The 14,019-nt window shown below is 42.6% G+C and overlaps 1 protein-coding gene across 2 annotated transcripts in view; it reads right to left on the bottom strand.

Annotated features, from left to right (window-relative positions):
- Positions 1–14,019, bottom strand: part of LOC137346467 (linker for activation of T-cells family member 2-like) — a 174,771-nt gene that overhangs the window by 109,427 nt on the left and 51,325 nt on the right. For both annotated transcript variants that reach the window (XM_068009919.1, XM_068009920.1), the window contains exon 2: positions 8,139–8,237. In XM_068009919.1, coding sequence (XP_067866020.1) covers positions 8,139–8,235 — 97 coding nt within the window. In that variant the 5' untranslated portion in view covers positions 8,236–8,237. The remainder of the gene's footprint in view (positions 1–8,138; positions 8,238–14,019) is intronic.

Here is a 14,019-nt window from a genome sequence, read left to right as displayed (position 1 = left end):
CTGTACAAGAGTCTGTTGCTTAAAGAACCTTCAGAGTTTCTTTTGGGAGGAAATTTTATAACCGTGTTGCAGGTCTGAATGTTCCTTGTCTTGGAGTTGCTGAAGTGTTGTAGTCTTCTGTGGTTAAAACTCAGCCCAAAGTTGGTGATGTGGATCTGGTTTACTTTGACAGATGGAGAGTCTCAAAGTCATCTTGCAATTTCTCTGCTGCAGTGATTGTTAACGTTGTTATTCAGCAGGGTTCCTGGCTGGAACTGCTTTTCTGTGTTCTTTGGCTGATCTCCCCTCTCTCTCCAGAGAGCTACCTTTTAATGTAAAAATCCATCATTTTTGAGTCAGGTGACAAAGGGTACTCTCCCCTGGTGTGACTACATATGGAAACCATTGCTCTGTTGACGTCTGGATGAGGACCATTCTGTTACAATGGTGCTACTTCACACCTTGCTTTGGGCTGTGGAGTCAATCTCTCTACAGAACCTTTGTTAGTTCATTCCTGTAGATAGGAGTCATCAATATGTAATGGGCTCCTTTCAATTTCAATGGCTTCTTCCCAGAGCTAATTCAGACAAAGTTTATGAGTTTCATCCTCAACAAATGGATGTGCTTATTGACAGTATAGGCGGGGTCATCTGACCTCTACTCCATTTTGTCTGTGATACAAATGTGCCCATTTTCTTCTGGTTCAGTTCAACAGTTGATTTTAATTTCATAATTCCTCCAGTTGTTTATTTCATCACAGCTCCTTCCAAGCATGACACCTAGGTTTAGCAACAGCTAAAGAAATCTTCTTTTGTAAATCACTGAAAAGCTCACCACCAAAGCAACGAGGTTTATGGCAGTCTCTTTGCTGACTTTCGGTAAAGGTCACTCTTATTAAGAACTGAGGTTTCAAAAGAAATATCATCTGCGCGCTAACTTTTTAAAGCAAAAAGCCACAACTCGCTCAAACTCTTCAAAGTAATGTTGGTGATAATCATGGGTATGCTGGAACTTTTCACTGACATCAATAAGAGAGGCGCTGCCTTGTAAAGAGGTGGTTGTGTGTGTGTCTATGTGTGTGTGCGTGTGTGTGTGCGCGTATGCATGTCTTCGACTGCTCAATAGTCACATATCTGCCACAGTTAAAAACTGCAGGACAAACAAGAACACTTAACAGAGAAAATATCAAATGCCTCATTGAAATCCTGTCAGAATACAAAGGCTAATAAATTTCTTTAAAAGGTGAGAATAAAAAAATATTTATTACTACAAAAACGGAGATCTCCTGGTCTGTAACTGAGCTGTAAACAACAACTTGCATTTACATAGCACCTTTAATGCAGCAAAACATCCCAAGGCACTTCACAGGAGCATAATCAGCTAAAAACTTACACCGAGCTAAAGGAGACAATAATAGGACAGGCCAAAAGCTCGGTCAAAGAGGTAGATTTTAAGGGGCAGCTTTAAAGGGGGAGAGAGGTGGCGATGTTGAGGGGGGAAATTCCAGCGCTTAAGGTTTTGGCAGTTTAAGGCACAGCAAGGGAAGTCAGACAAGACAAGTCAGGCAAGAGGCCAGAATTGCAGAAGCACGGATATCTCGGAGGGTTGAAGGGCTGGTGGAGGTGACGGAGATAGGGAGGGTCAAGGCCACGGAGGCAGTAGAACACAAGGAGGAGAATTTTAAATTTGAGGCACTGCCAGTGTAGGTCAGCAAACACAGGAGTGATGGGCGAAAGAAACGTGGTAAGTTAGGGTACAGCTATTTTTGGACTGAAATGGGGATTTAACGAAGAAGTTCTGGTTGTTACAATGAACAATGTAGTCTCTGTAAATGATTGAGATTCTCTCGTCCTTGCTTCATTGGCACTGCCTGTAGCTCTGCTTACAAGTTCCAGACAGCTGACACAAATAAAAGCACTGTAGCTTTTTAAAGTGCTGAACAGTGTGAGGACTGGAGCTGATGTTTGCCAATCAAACTCCTCATTTTCACATACAAGTATCAAAAATGCAGTGAATTGGCAGCCCCGATTAGGAGACCAATTACATTGTGAAAAAGTTAGCAAAACTAACTTCTTTTATTGATCAATAATTTTTATATTGCGAATCTGAATACTTGAGCATGAAGCATTTTAAGGGGTTTCTGCAATATTCATTTAAATAACATTAACGCATTAGAAGGGGATAAGGGAATAAAGAACTTAACACTGCATCAATAATTCTCATAATATTCTATATGACAGAACTAGTGGCTGGTGGCAGTGAATTATGGGCAGTTATCAATTTCAGAGTTCAGATGGTTGACAAGCTGCTCAGGTTTGTTTTTGCAGTTTATGACTGCGTCACCATCTTGAAATGTAAAACCCTCTATGTATTAGAAAATAGATTCTAAAATAGCATTAGAAAAATATAGGTGAGTGAAGGCCAATAATACATCCTAAGAGGCTAAGGCAGATATTATTTTAAGACTGTTTTCTCAACAGGGCATGAAGTGTAGCCATTGCTCAGTAAGTAACAATTTTGCCTGAGTCAGAAAGTCATGTTTTTTTAAAATTCTTTCATGGGACTTGAGCATTGCTGACAAGGTCAGCATTTGTTGCCCATCCCTAATTGCCCTCGAGAAGGTGGTGGTGAGCTGCCTTCTTGAATCACTCCAATCCATCTGGTGTAGGTATACCCACAGTGCTGTTAGGGAGGGAGTTTCAGGTTTTTGACCCAGCAAGATTTTTAGATTCACTCTTGTTGGAGATTGTCATTGCCTGGCACTTATGTGGCACGAATGTTACTCGCCAATTATCAGCCCAAGCTTGAATGTCGTTCAGGTCTTCTGCATATGGACACAGACTGCTTCAGTATCTGAGGAGTGCAGTCAATCTGTGAGGATTTCACCCCTAACTCGCACTGGGATTGGACGTGACAAAAGTTCAGTTGTGGAGCTACTAATTGAGACAAAGTCAGAACAAGTTTAAGTTTCATGCAAACTATGACAATAAACTCAGGAAGCAATTTACAATCTAATGCTAGCTATATACTTCTCATATTAGTCCTGGACAGGGAGTGCACATCTTCTCATGCAGCTTTTGGTCTTCAAGGACTTCTCTTCTTTTCTCTTTGTTTCTCTCTCTCTTTTGTTTTATCTCTTTGTTTTCCTGTTTCTGGTTCTTTTCACCACACTGAACTGATCGGTAGGCTCTCTTTTATCCTGGCTCTCCCCGTCCCCAGTCATGTTCATCCGCATGGCTATCATACCCTGTGGATGCCTTTCTTGACCAATCAGGTGGCTGTTACTAATTTTACATAATTACATAATGTTTTTCATTACAACACTGTCTTATTCTCTCCTTATCTCAAGGTCGTTCTATATCCTGTGCCTTATCAACTTGAGAGAGGCCTGCTCGATATTTCTCAGCCAGCTGTTCAAAAACATTTAGCTCCAGCTGCAGTGCACTTGTTATAGTTTTACATGATTTCATTTCCCACAGTCCCTTTATCTTGGTATCTTTGGTATTATGCCCCAATTTTCTACTATATTATACCACAAGAGTTCTTTAGTAGGGTTAAATGCTTCATAATCTTACAGGAGTCATGAATGGTACTGAACACTGTGCAATCATCAGCATACATCCTCACTTCTGACCTTATGATGGAGGGAAGGTCATTAATGAAGCAGCCTAGGACACTACCCTGAGGAACTCCTGCACTGATGTCCTGGGGGCGAGATGTTTGGCCTACAACAACCACAATTATTTTCCTTTGTGCCAGGTATGACACCAACCAGTTTCCCCGATTCCCATTGACTTCAATTTTCCTAGGGTTCCTTGATGCCACACTCGGTCAAATGCTGCCTTGATGGTGAGAGCGATTGCCCTTGACATCACTTTGCTGATGATCGAGAATAGACTGAAGGGGCAGTAATTGGCCAGACTGGATTTGTCCGACTTTTTGTGGGAAGGACATACCAGGACAATATCCCACATTGTTGGGTAGATGCCAATGTTGTAGCTGTTCTGGAACAAGTCTTCAGTGTTAAACTCCAGAAAGCTTGTTATAGGAGGATAATGCTGGAGCCTATCTTTTCTCAGTTTCACATTTATTGTGCAGAGTAAAAGGATTACAAACATGTAGCTCCTCACTCAAAACCCTCCACCAGTCTCAGTAAGTGCTTGTAAGTGCGCAAGTAAGACCCCAATTAACACCCTCCACCTGCATATAATCAAACAACTGATACACAATTAACAGATTAACATTCAGTGCTTCTGCTGGGATGTTGTCAGGACTCATAGCCTTTGCAGTATTCAGTGCCTTCAGCCATTTCTTGATATCACACGGACTGAACCAAATTGGCTGAAGACTGAAATAAAAACAAGAAACCCTGGAAATACTCACCTGGGTTCTGAAGAAGGGTCACTGACCTGAAACATTAACTCTGCTTCTCTCTCCACAGATGCTGCCAGACCTGCTGAGTATTTCCAGCATTTCTTGTTTTTATTTCAGATTTCCAGCATCCGCAGTATTTTTCTTTTATTATGGCTGAAGACTGACATCTGTGATGCTGGGGACCTCAGGGGGAGGCCAAGATGAATCATTCACTCAGCATTTCTGCCTGAAGATGGTTGCAAATGCTTCAGCCTTTTCTTTTGCACTGACGTGCTGGGCTCCCCCATCATTGAGGATGGGGATGTTTGTGGAGCCTCCTCCTCGGTTAGTTGTTTAATTGTCCACCACTATTCATGACTGAATGTGGCAGGACTACAGAGCTTAGATCTGATTCATTGATTGTGGGATTGCTTGGCTCTGTCTATTGCATGCTGCTTCCGCTGTTTGGCATGCAAGTAGTCCTGTGTTGTAGCTTCACCGGGCTGACACCTCATTTTTTAAGTATGCCTGGTGTTGCTCCTGGCCTGCTCTCCTGCATTCATCATTTGAATCAGGGTTGATCCCCTGGCTTGATGATAATGGTAGAGTGGGGGATATGCCAGGCCATGTGGTTACAGATTGTGGTTGAATACAATTCTGCTGCTGCCGATGGCCCACAGCGCCTCATGGATGTCTAGTTTTGAGCTACTAGATCTGAATCTATCCCATTTAGCATGGTTGTAGTGCCACATAACACGATGGACGGTATCCTCATTGTGAAGATGGGACATTTGACCCCATTACTGTCATGGACAGATGCATCTGCAACAGGTACATTGGTGAGGACGAGGTCAAGTAGGTTTTTCCCTCTTGTTGGTTCCTTCACCATCTGTCACAGATATGTTTTTCAGGATTCGGCCACTCTTAGTACACCCAGAGTACATGTTGTGCTTTTGCTATCCTCAATACTTCTTCCAAGTGGTATTCAACATGCAGGCGTCAGGATACATGAGCTGAGGGAGGGTGGTAGATGGTAATCAGCAGGAGGTTTCCTTGCCCACGTTTAACCTGATGGCATGAGACTTCATGGAGTCTGGAGTCGAAGTTGAGGACTCCCAAGGCACCTCCCTCCCGACTATATACCACTGTGCTGCCACCTTTGGTGGGTGTGCCGGTGTGACAAGAAATAACCAGGACTGGTGATGCAGGAGTCTGCGACATTGTCTATAAGGTATGATTTGGTGAGTATGACTATGTCAGGCTGTTGCTTGACTAGTCTGTGGGACAGCTCTCCCAATTTTGGCACAAGCTCACAGCTGTCAGTGAGAAGGACTTTGCAGGATGTGCCATTGTCATTTCCAATGCCTAAGTTGATGCTGGGTGGTCCGTCCGGTTTTATTTTCAACTTGTCTATAGCGGTTTGGTACAACTGAGAGGCTTGCTAGGCCATTTCAGAGGGCAGTTAAGAGTCAATCATATTGCTGTGGGTCTGGAGTCACATATAGATCAGACAGGGTAAGGACAGCAGATTTGCTCCCTAAAGGGGCATTAGTGAACCAGATTTATTTTTTACGACAGTCCGATAGTTTCATGATCACCAATGCTCAGACTAGTTTTTAATTCCAGGTTAATTCATTAAATTTAAATTCCACCAGCTGCAAAGGTGGGATTTGAACTCATGTTTCCAAAGCATTAGCCTAGGCCTCTACATTAATAGTCCAGTTACATTACCACTACGCCACTCCAGGGATTGAGAACAAACTCCAAGCTGACACTTCAGTGCAGTACTAATAAAGTTCTGCATGGTCGGAGATGCCATCTTTTGGACGAGTTAAACAAAGAACAAAGAAAAGTACAGCACAGGAACAGGCCATTCGGCCCTCCAAGCCTGCGCCAATCTTGATGCCTGCCTAAACTAAAACCTTCTGCACTTCCGGGGGCCATATCCCTCTATTCCCATCCTATTCATGTATTTGTCAAGATGCCTCTTAAACGTCTCTATCGTACCTGCTTCCACCACCTCCCCCAGCAGCAAGTTCCAGGCACTCACCACCCTCTGTGTAAAGAACTTGCCTCGCACATCCCCTCTAAACTTTGCCCCTGTCACCTTAAACCAATGTCCCCTAGGAACTGACTCGTCCACCCTGGGAAAAAGCTTCTGAGTCGTGAAGCCACGGCCCCATCTGCCCTTTCAACTGAATATAAAAGACCCCATGGCACTATTGAAGAACAGCAGGATTTTGGCCAATATTTATCCCTTGACCAGGACATATCTGGTCATCATATCGCTGTATGTGGAAATTTTGCTGTGCACAAATTGGCTGCTGCATTTCCAACGTGCAACAATGACCACACTTCAAAAAAGAAACTTCATTGGCTACAAAGTGCATTGGGACATTAAGGTCATGAAAGGTGCTATAGAAATGCAAGTCTTTCTTCAATACTGCACAACAGGATACAGACAAGCCGCAAAGCATGTGGGAAACACCTCCATTAACAGCAAATGCTGAAAGGGGGAGAAAAAACTACGCGTTCAAATTTTGCACTAATTTTGAAAATGAAGTAACAATTAACTATGCAGTCCTCCAGGGGTCAATACACTGCAGGTTCCCGACATACCTCTGAGCGGCCCACCACCAGCCACCACCCCCCACCCCCCAACTCCCCTCCCACCAGGCTCAAGTTTCACGTCAACTTTCAGCAAAATAGTCTGCGGTGCCCAGCCTGAGTTTCACAGGAGCACAACAACATACTTCAAACATCACCCAACTCCTGAAAGCAAAGCCAAACACATTTTCTGGAGAAACTTACTGAAATAGATTGATTCTCAGAACATGCTTGATTGTATTGTTGTATTTTGCTGTTGAATGAACCTCATGAAGTAGGTTTCATAAAAAAATTAAACTCCTTGCAACAAAGCCCACGTTTTATCGGTTTTATTTCACTTTCCATTCACATTATTTTTAGATTTTCAATTTCGATGACATTTACGATTTTGACCTACAAAACATGGAATTTGAAGGGCGCGGCAAAATTTTACTGCAGATATATCATTCACCAGATTTATATCTAAAACTACTGACTTTCTAACATGTATTAAAAGGGCTTGAAATAGCTCTAAACAGAAAATGCTAAGATGTATTCTGAACTGCTCTAAGTTAGGAACATTGTGAATCTGCATGTATTTCTCAGATTCTACTTTATATTCTGTGTTACAAATGAATGCTACTGATTATTTTTAGGATATTTTACATGCTTTAAAAAAATTGCAATGGATGTTTAGTGTTTCAAGTGTTAGAGCTGGATAGAACTGTTACAGCTCGAAAATACACAAACAAAAAGAATGAGATGACAAATCATTTTATTTCTAAAAATACCATCAATGTTGTTTTCTGCAAAACATTTCTCGAATTATGCTTTATAATACTCAGCACCAGGAAGGCATCCAAAGAGCAAAGCACTGTCACAGAGGGATACAAATGGCAGGATGCAGTTTGGTAGGGCAGGGTATTCAGGACAGACCAGGCCCTCCACAGAGATGAAGGGAAAATTAAGCCCACCTTATCATCTGCTCCACTGAGCTTCCCATCAGTACAAAGAAAGGCTGGGCTCGGCCCCAGTGACTGGTGCCTGACTGGGCCCTATTCAGTTAACTGGTGTCTGTGCAGAAAACAACCACACAGAGCAAAACAAAGAGGAGCACATTCAGAAATCACATCGAACCACTGCCTGGGCATTAGAGATTCTCTCACTTGCACAACAACCACCACAAGCCTCCAATTGGAGGCAAGAAAATGGCTACTTACTGCGATTCCCAAATAGTCTACATCTGGTACAGAGCATTACAAGGATCCCAAGTGGAAGAACGGAGAGAACGCCCCACCACAGCTCCGCTTGATTCATTCCTGTACAAGGAGTTCAAAAGGCACAGACGCATTAACGCAGTATTGAAGACCAAGACTACTAAACAGTCACAAATTATTAATTATTTGAATGCTGCCCTGTTCCTACAGTGACTGCTTCCTAAATAAAGGAGTAAAGATTTCTAAGAAACAAGCCTTTCCCCTCTGTACCAGGTCACAAAATAATTACAGAGAAGGAAAGCCCTTCGACCCATCTTAATTCATCCGTCCAAGGATACTCATTCCACATTGCAGCATCCAATTGAATCTTAAATGATTCCAGGCTTCTCACCTCTACTTTAAGAGTTGATTCCATATATTAATATCTCTCTGTCTCGAGAATATATTCAAAATACATCCTACAATTTCTTTTACTAGTTGGAACCTGTGACCCCAATTATTTTCCACATTTAGTTTTTACATGCCGTTAACTACCTTGCACAGTTCGAAAAGATCACCTCTGTTAACAAGTTGAAGACCTTGAGTTTCTTCAGTCTTTCCACATAACTCAGACCCCTGACCTCTGGCTCATGGCTCTTCTCTTTCGTCTTGGCAACTTGGAGTGAACACAGTGCTCAAGGTGTGGTCGGACCAGAGATCTGAAGAGTTTTTTTCAGACTTCCTTAACTTGTATTCTGCTATATAACTGGACATTCTATTGGCTTTATTGATTGCTGCTCTGCATTGATTGGACATGTTGTGCCTAAGACTCCCAGGTCTCTTTCAATTTCATCCATGGTTATTTCAATGCAATTCATGCCGTTTATTTTTGACTGATCTGAAATGCCAGCCAGCTTATCACCTCTCTCAATTGCACCTCTCTCCAGACTCACGCCTCATTTCCCACTTATACCTTCCTGCTGATATATTTCAACTGACAACTCAACTGAAGTTTTCCTCTTACTCCTAACTCCCTGCCTTTGACCTCGTCCCCACTGTTTAAATGCTTTACTCTTCTAACATTGTAAACTTCACTCTTTCGATAATGTGGTACAATTTCTATGATCTCTTTATGGATCAGTCATAAACTTTGTGAAAAATAAATCCTGGGGAAAAGAAAATCAACCCATGATGTAAAACGATAAAATTCAATCTGAAAACAACGATCTTTTCTGGTGAGTCTGACACAGAATTGAAATCTATTCCATGTAGAGTCTTCAAATCACTTTATTGGATATCCTTATATGTAGGAATTCCACTCATCCAATTTCATAGAATCATAGAATTATTACAGCACTGAAGGAGGCCATTTGGCTCACCATGTCCATGCTGGTTCTCTGCCAGAGAAACTCACCTAGTCCCACACCCCCACCTTTTTGCTGTAGACCTGCAAATCTTTTTTCTTCAGTTAATTGTCCAATTCTTTTTTGAAAGCCATGACTGAATCTGGCTCCACCACACTCTCAGGCAGTGCATTCCAGGCCCTAACTACTTGCAGCGTAAAAAAGTTTTTCCTCATGTCACCGTTGCTTCTTTTGCCAATCACCTTAAATCCATGCCCTCTGGTTCTCAATCCTTCCGCCAATGGGAACAGTGTCTCCCTATCTATCTACCTATCTGTGCTGTGCCATTGGGACACACCGCAAGGTTAAAGAACCAAAGTGCAGTTGAGTAGAGCCAAGGCTTAGGGATCGGCAAACCATCTACCTCCTTAAACATTCACTCTCCTCACCAATGGCAGACCATGGCTGTAGTGTTTACCATGTAGAAGATTCACTGCAGCAACTCACCAAGGCTTCTTCCTCTCCAAGTCACACACTGTCCTGACTTGGAAATATATCGCCATTCCTTCATCTCTGCAGGGTCAAAATCCTGGAACTCCCTGTCTAACAGCACAGTAGAATTATCTTCACTTCACTGACTGCAGTGGTTCAAGAAGAAGGCTCGACAACACCTTCTGAAGGGCAACTAGCGACGGACAATAAACATCGGTCTTGCGAATGATGTACATGTCCCAAGATTGAATTTTAAAAAGAGGTTATTGGGACCCTTAAGCCTGTTCCATCATTCAATTAAATGATGGCTGATTTGCACATCAAACCCATTTACCCAACTTTGCTCCATATTCAAATATGATAGAGAGCTCTGCGCATTTCCTTCTATCGAATAATATTTTTTAGTTGAGAACTCGCAGGAGCTCTCTAAAAGCTCAGTTAGCAATGGCCTGGTTAGTATGGAATGGAGAAATACTGACCTGGGGGGTGACAGGTTCAATCCCTGGTCCGTACTGAGTTTACAGTTGCAGCCAACCCTTTGCTTTAGAAACCTCGACCAGAGAGGATGAAGGGGAGGAAAAGCTCGACTAGTGCTCCCATTCTTGATTGCTGCTTCGTAACTTCTGTTGGGAAGTGTATGTCTGTCTGCCTGCGTGTCTGTCTATGTATATTAAGGGGGTAATAAGCAGGACTGGGCTTTGTAGCAATAATCCAACAGTCAACATTCATTGTATAAGCTCTGACATGAAGAAAGATCACTTTAATGAGGTACAGGACAGAAGTTATCATAGGTGGAACTATATATCTTGTGAGCTAGTGCCTTCAGGAGAGGAGGAAAGAAAACTGTAGAGGAATTTAAAATAGAAGCCATTCTAGGCAATGAAATGAGAAGCAAGAGAGCCAGAAACAATGAGACCTTCCGGTAATTGTGCAAGGATACCTGTGCTTATTCAAATGAAGATTATGGTTCTCATTTTAGAACGCTTTCCATCCTGTACAGAGATATCAAAGTAAGATGCGTACCAGACACACGAGGTGTTGATTATCTTCGCTAGCGAGGCAGGCTGTACAATGGAGAGTGAATAAAAGTTTCCATAATTATAGTTGACTTCGGAACTGGAGACATTAGGGGATCTCCCTATCAGCCTGGCCAAACCATACGTTTGGAAGATGGATATCAGATGAAATTCAGTGCAAAGCATTGCGAGGTGACACACTTTGAGAGGAAGAATAAGGAAATATACAACAGTTGGGAAAATTTTTAAAGCGGCAAAGAGACTTAGGGGCTCTGACAAGCAAATATTTAAAAATAAAGACTTGCACTTACACTATTACAAAGAGGAATTTGCAATTGTAATAGTGCTTTTCGTGACTACCAGACTTCCCAAAGCGTTTTACAGCCATGAAGTATTTTTGATGTGTAGCCACTGTTGTGATTTAGGAAGTGAGAAAACAAGTTGATAAAATCATATGGAATCTGAAGCCCCAATTTTAACCTAATTTGCCCGGCAGAAATGGGGTGGGTTCGAGTCAATAGGGAGCAAAATCAGCAGGGTGTGAATTGGGTGCAATTGGTAGATGAGTTATGTTAAAATCAGTGCTTTAAATTTTATAAATAAAAGTATAGAGCACTGAAGCAAAAATAAACCTGCACAAGTTCTGAGTTAAACTACAGTTAGAGTACCATGTCCAGTTTTGTAAGGGAGGATGTCTGAACCATTGAGAGGGTCTAGAACTGATTCACTAAGATGATACTAGAGGCTTTAGTTATAAAAAGACTAAAGAAACTGAAGATTCTTTTATTAGAACAAGGGAGTTTAAAAGGAGAGCTGATAGCGGGGTTTAGATTATGAGAGGTTTTGATAAAGTGAATGGGGAAAAGTTATCTTCACTGGTCAGTAAGTTGGCAACGAAAGGAAATTTTAAGATCATCAGCAAAAGAATGAAGGGTAAGGTAGCGATGGTGGAATCAGAATACAAAGCAGCATTTAAAAGGTTAAGTAAATAGTTAAATATCTGGAAAAGAAAAAGATTAAAAAGCATGCGGGGATAGGGCAAGAGAATGGGACTAAATGGACAGCTCTTTCAGAGAGCCAACACTTGCATAATGGGCTGAATGGCCTCCCTTCTGCACTGTAAAATTTGATGAGTCGATCTGGGTGAGGTCTGATTCTGTTGAATAATGTCATCCCAGTATTTTTTTTAATTCTTTCATGGGATGAAGGCTTTGCTGGTAAGGCCAGCATTTGTTGTCCATCCTTAATTGCCCTTGACAACTGAATGGCTTGCTAGGCCATTTCAGAGGGTGGTTAAGAGTCAACCACATTGTTGTGGGTCTGGAGACACATGTAGGCCAGACCAGGTAAGGATGGCAGATTTCCTTCCCCAAGGGACATTAGTGAACCAGATGGGTTTTTACGACAATCGATGATAGTTTCATGGCACCGTTACTGAGACTAGAGGCTGAACTTTTATCGCTTGCTGCTGATCTCCAGATCAGCTTGGCACGTACGCAAGATGTGCACCACGGAGCCACCGCAATATTTCACGTGGCGGCTCACTAACATGGAGGGGAAGGACGCCCGCCCTCAATGACGTAGGGGGGCAGGGGCTCCGTCCCCGGCAACAGTATCTGGCTCCACTGCACAGACACCAGCACCATTTTTAAAAGGCTTCAAGCTCTTCAGTTTAATTTAAATTTTTAAAGGTCCAGTTGTTCTAAAAATTGAAATAAATTTTAATGTCATTTTAAACCCCTCTCCACACCGCCCCCCCCCACCCCCTGAGCACTCAATATATAAATTGCCGTACCCCCCCAAAACAAAACATTTTTTGTGATCCCAAACTTTCCCCCTGAACTACATTACCTTTGACCCTCAACCCCTTCCCACCATCCCTGCAAACAATAGGAACAGTTTTCCCCACTCCCTGCCCCCCACCACCCTGAAAACTTCACTCTTTCCCCCCTCCCCACCAGTGTTACTGGTGCGGGAGTTCCGTCAACCGGCCGGAATATCGGGGTGGGACGGCCGTCGCAATGAGGTAGGTAATTATTCTTTAATTATCATTTATTTAAATATGTTAATTAATTTTTTTAGCCAAGCAGCAGTGCGGGTGGGGTGCACCCTGATGTCCAGGCTCGTGGCAGGCCTCTCCCGGAAGTATTTTCCAGGCACCCCCCCACCATGACCCCTGACGTCGGGGGATGGTAAAATTCAGCCCCTTTCAATTCCAGATTTTTTTTATTATTAATTAATTGAATTTAAATTCCACCAACTGCCACGATGGGATTTGAACGCATGTCCCCCAACATTACCACGACACCACCGGTAATGATGGGTCACCCGACTATACGGTTCTGACTTCATCAGCTTCCAGTCACAAACTAGTTTTCATTTCAGAAACTGACTTTACAAATATCCAACCCGTGAAACTTTAAAAAAACAAATGGCTTAGGAAGATATTCAAAGCACTGCAGGGAGAAAGACATTCCAACCAATTTAACATTAAGCACTTCTCTAAACTCTTCATGAAGAATGTGATGACACATTTTCCCAATCAGAGCCATTCTACAGTGATGGCCATTTCTCATGTTCTTGTGCTCACCCAGTGAGGGGTATCAACATTATCATCCAGGGCATTATTTTTTTGTGTATCTCAAAAGATAACATGGCTGTGGAGATGGGGAAGGTGGAGGAGGGGAGGGGAGGGGTGTCCAGCCATGATGCTTCACCCATCATGAGTGTGGGGCAGGCTTGGTAAAGCAGCAAGTCTTTTGCTGCCTGTCATTTCTGTATGTTTGGATGATAATGTCCCCACTGCACAATATACCAACATACAAAATAGTCAGCTGGCTCCTCGAGCCTGTCCTATACTAGTGTGGTGTGGCTTTTACACACCACCAGCCAGGCAATACACAAAAGATAATTTCTTCCTGATATCAGAGGGCGGGAGTAATAATTATTCATAGTGTCCCAACCCATCCGAGATAACTTCATTTCTAATATTCAGATTTTGAAAGCGGAATTACTGAGGAGAGATGGTAAGCTGATTCAATGTGCTCACGTTCT

Source organism: Heterodontus francisci, chromosome 30, assembly GCF_036365525.1.
Source record: "Heterodontus francisci isolate sHetFra1 chromosome 30, sHetFra1.hap1, whole genome shotgun sequence".
Lineage (NCBI taxonomy): Eukaryota > Metazoa > Chordata > Chondrichthyes > Heterodontiformes > Heterodontidae > Heterodontus > Heterodontus francisci.
Note: the sequence above shows the minus strand (reverse complement) of the source record. Positions and strands in the feature narration are given on the sequence as shown.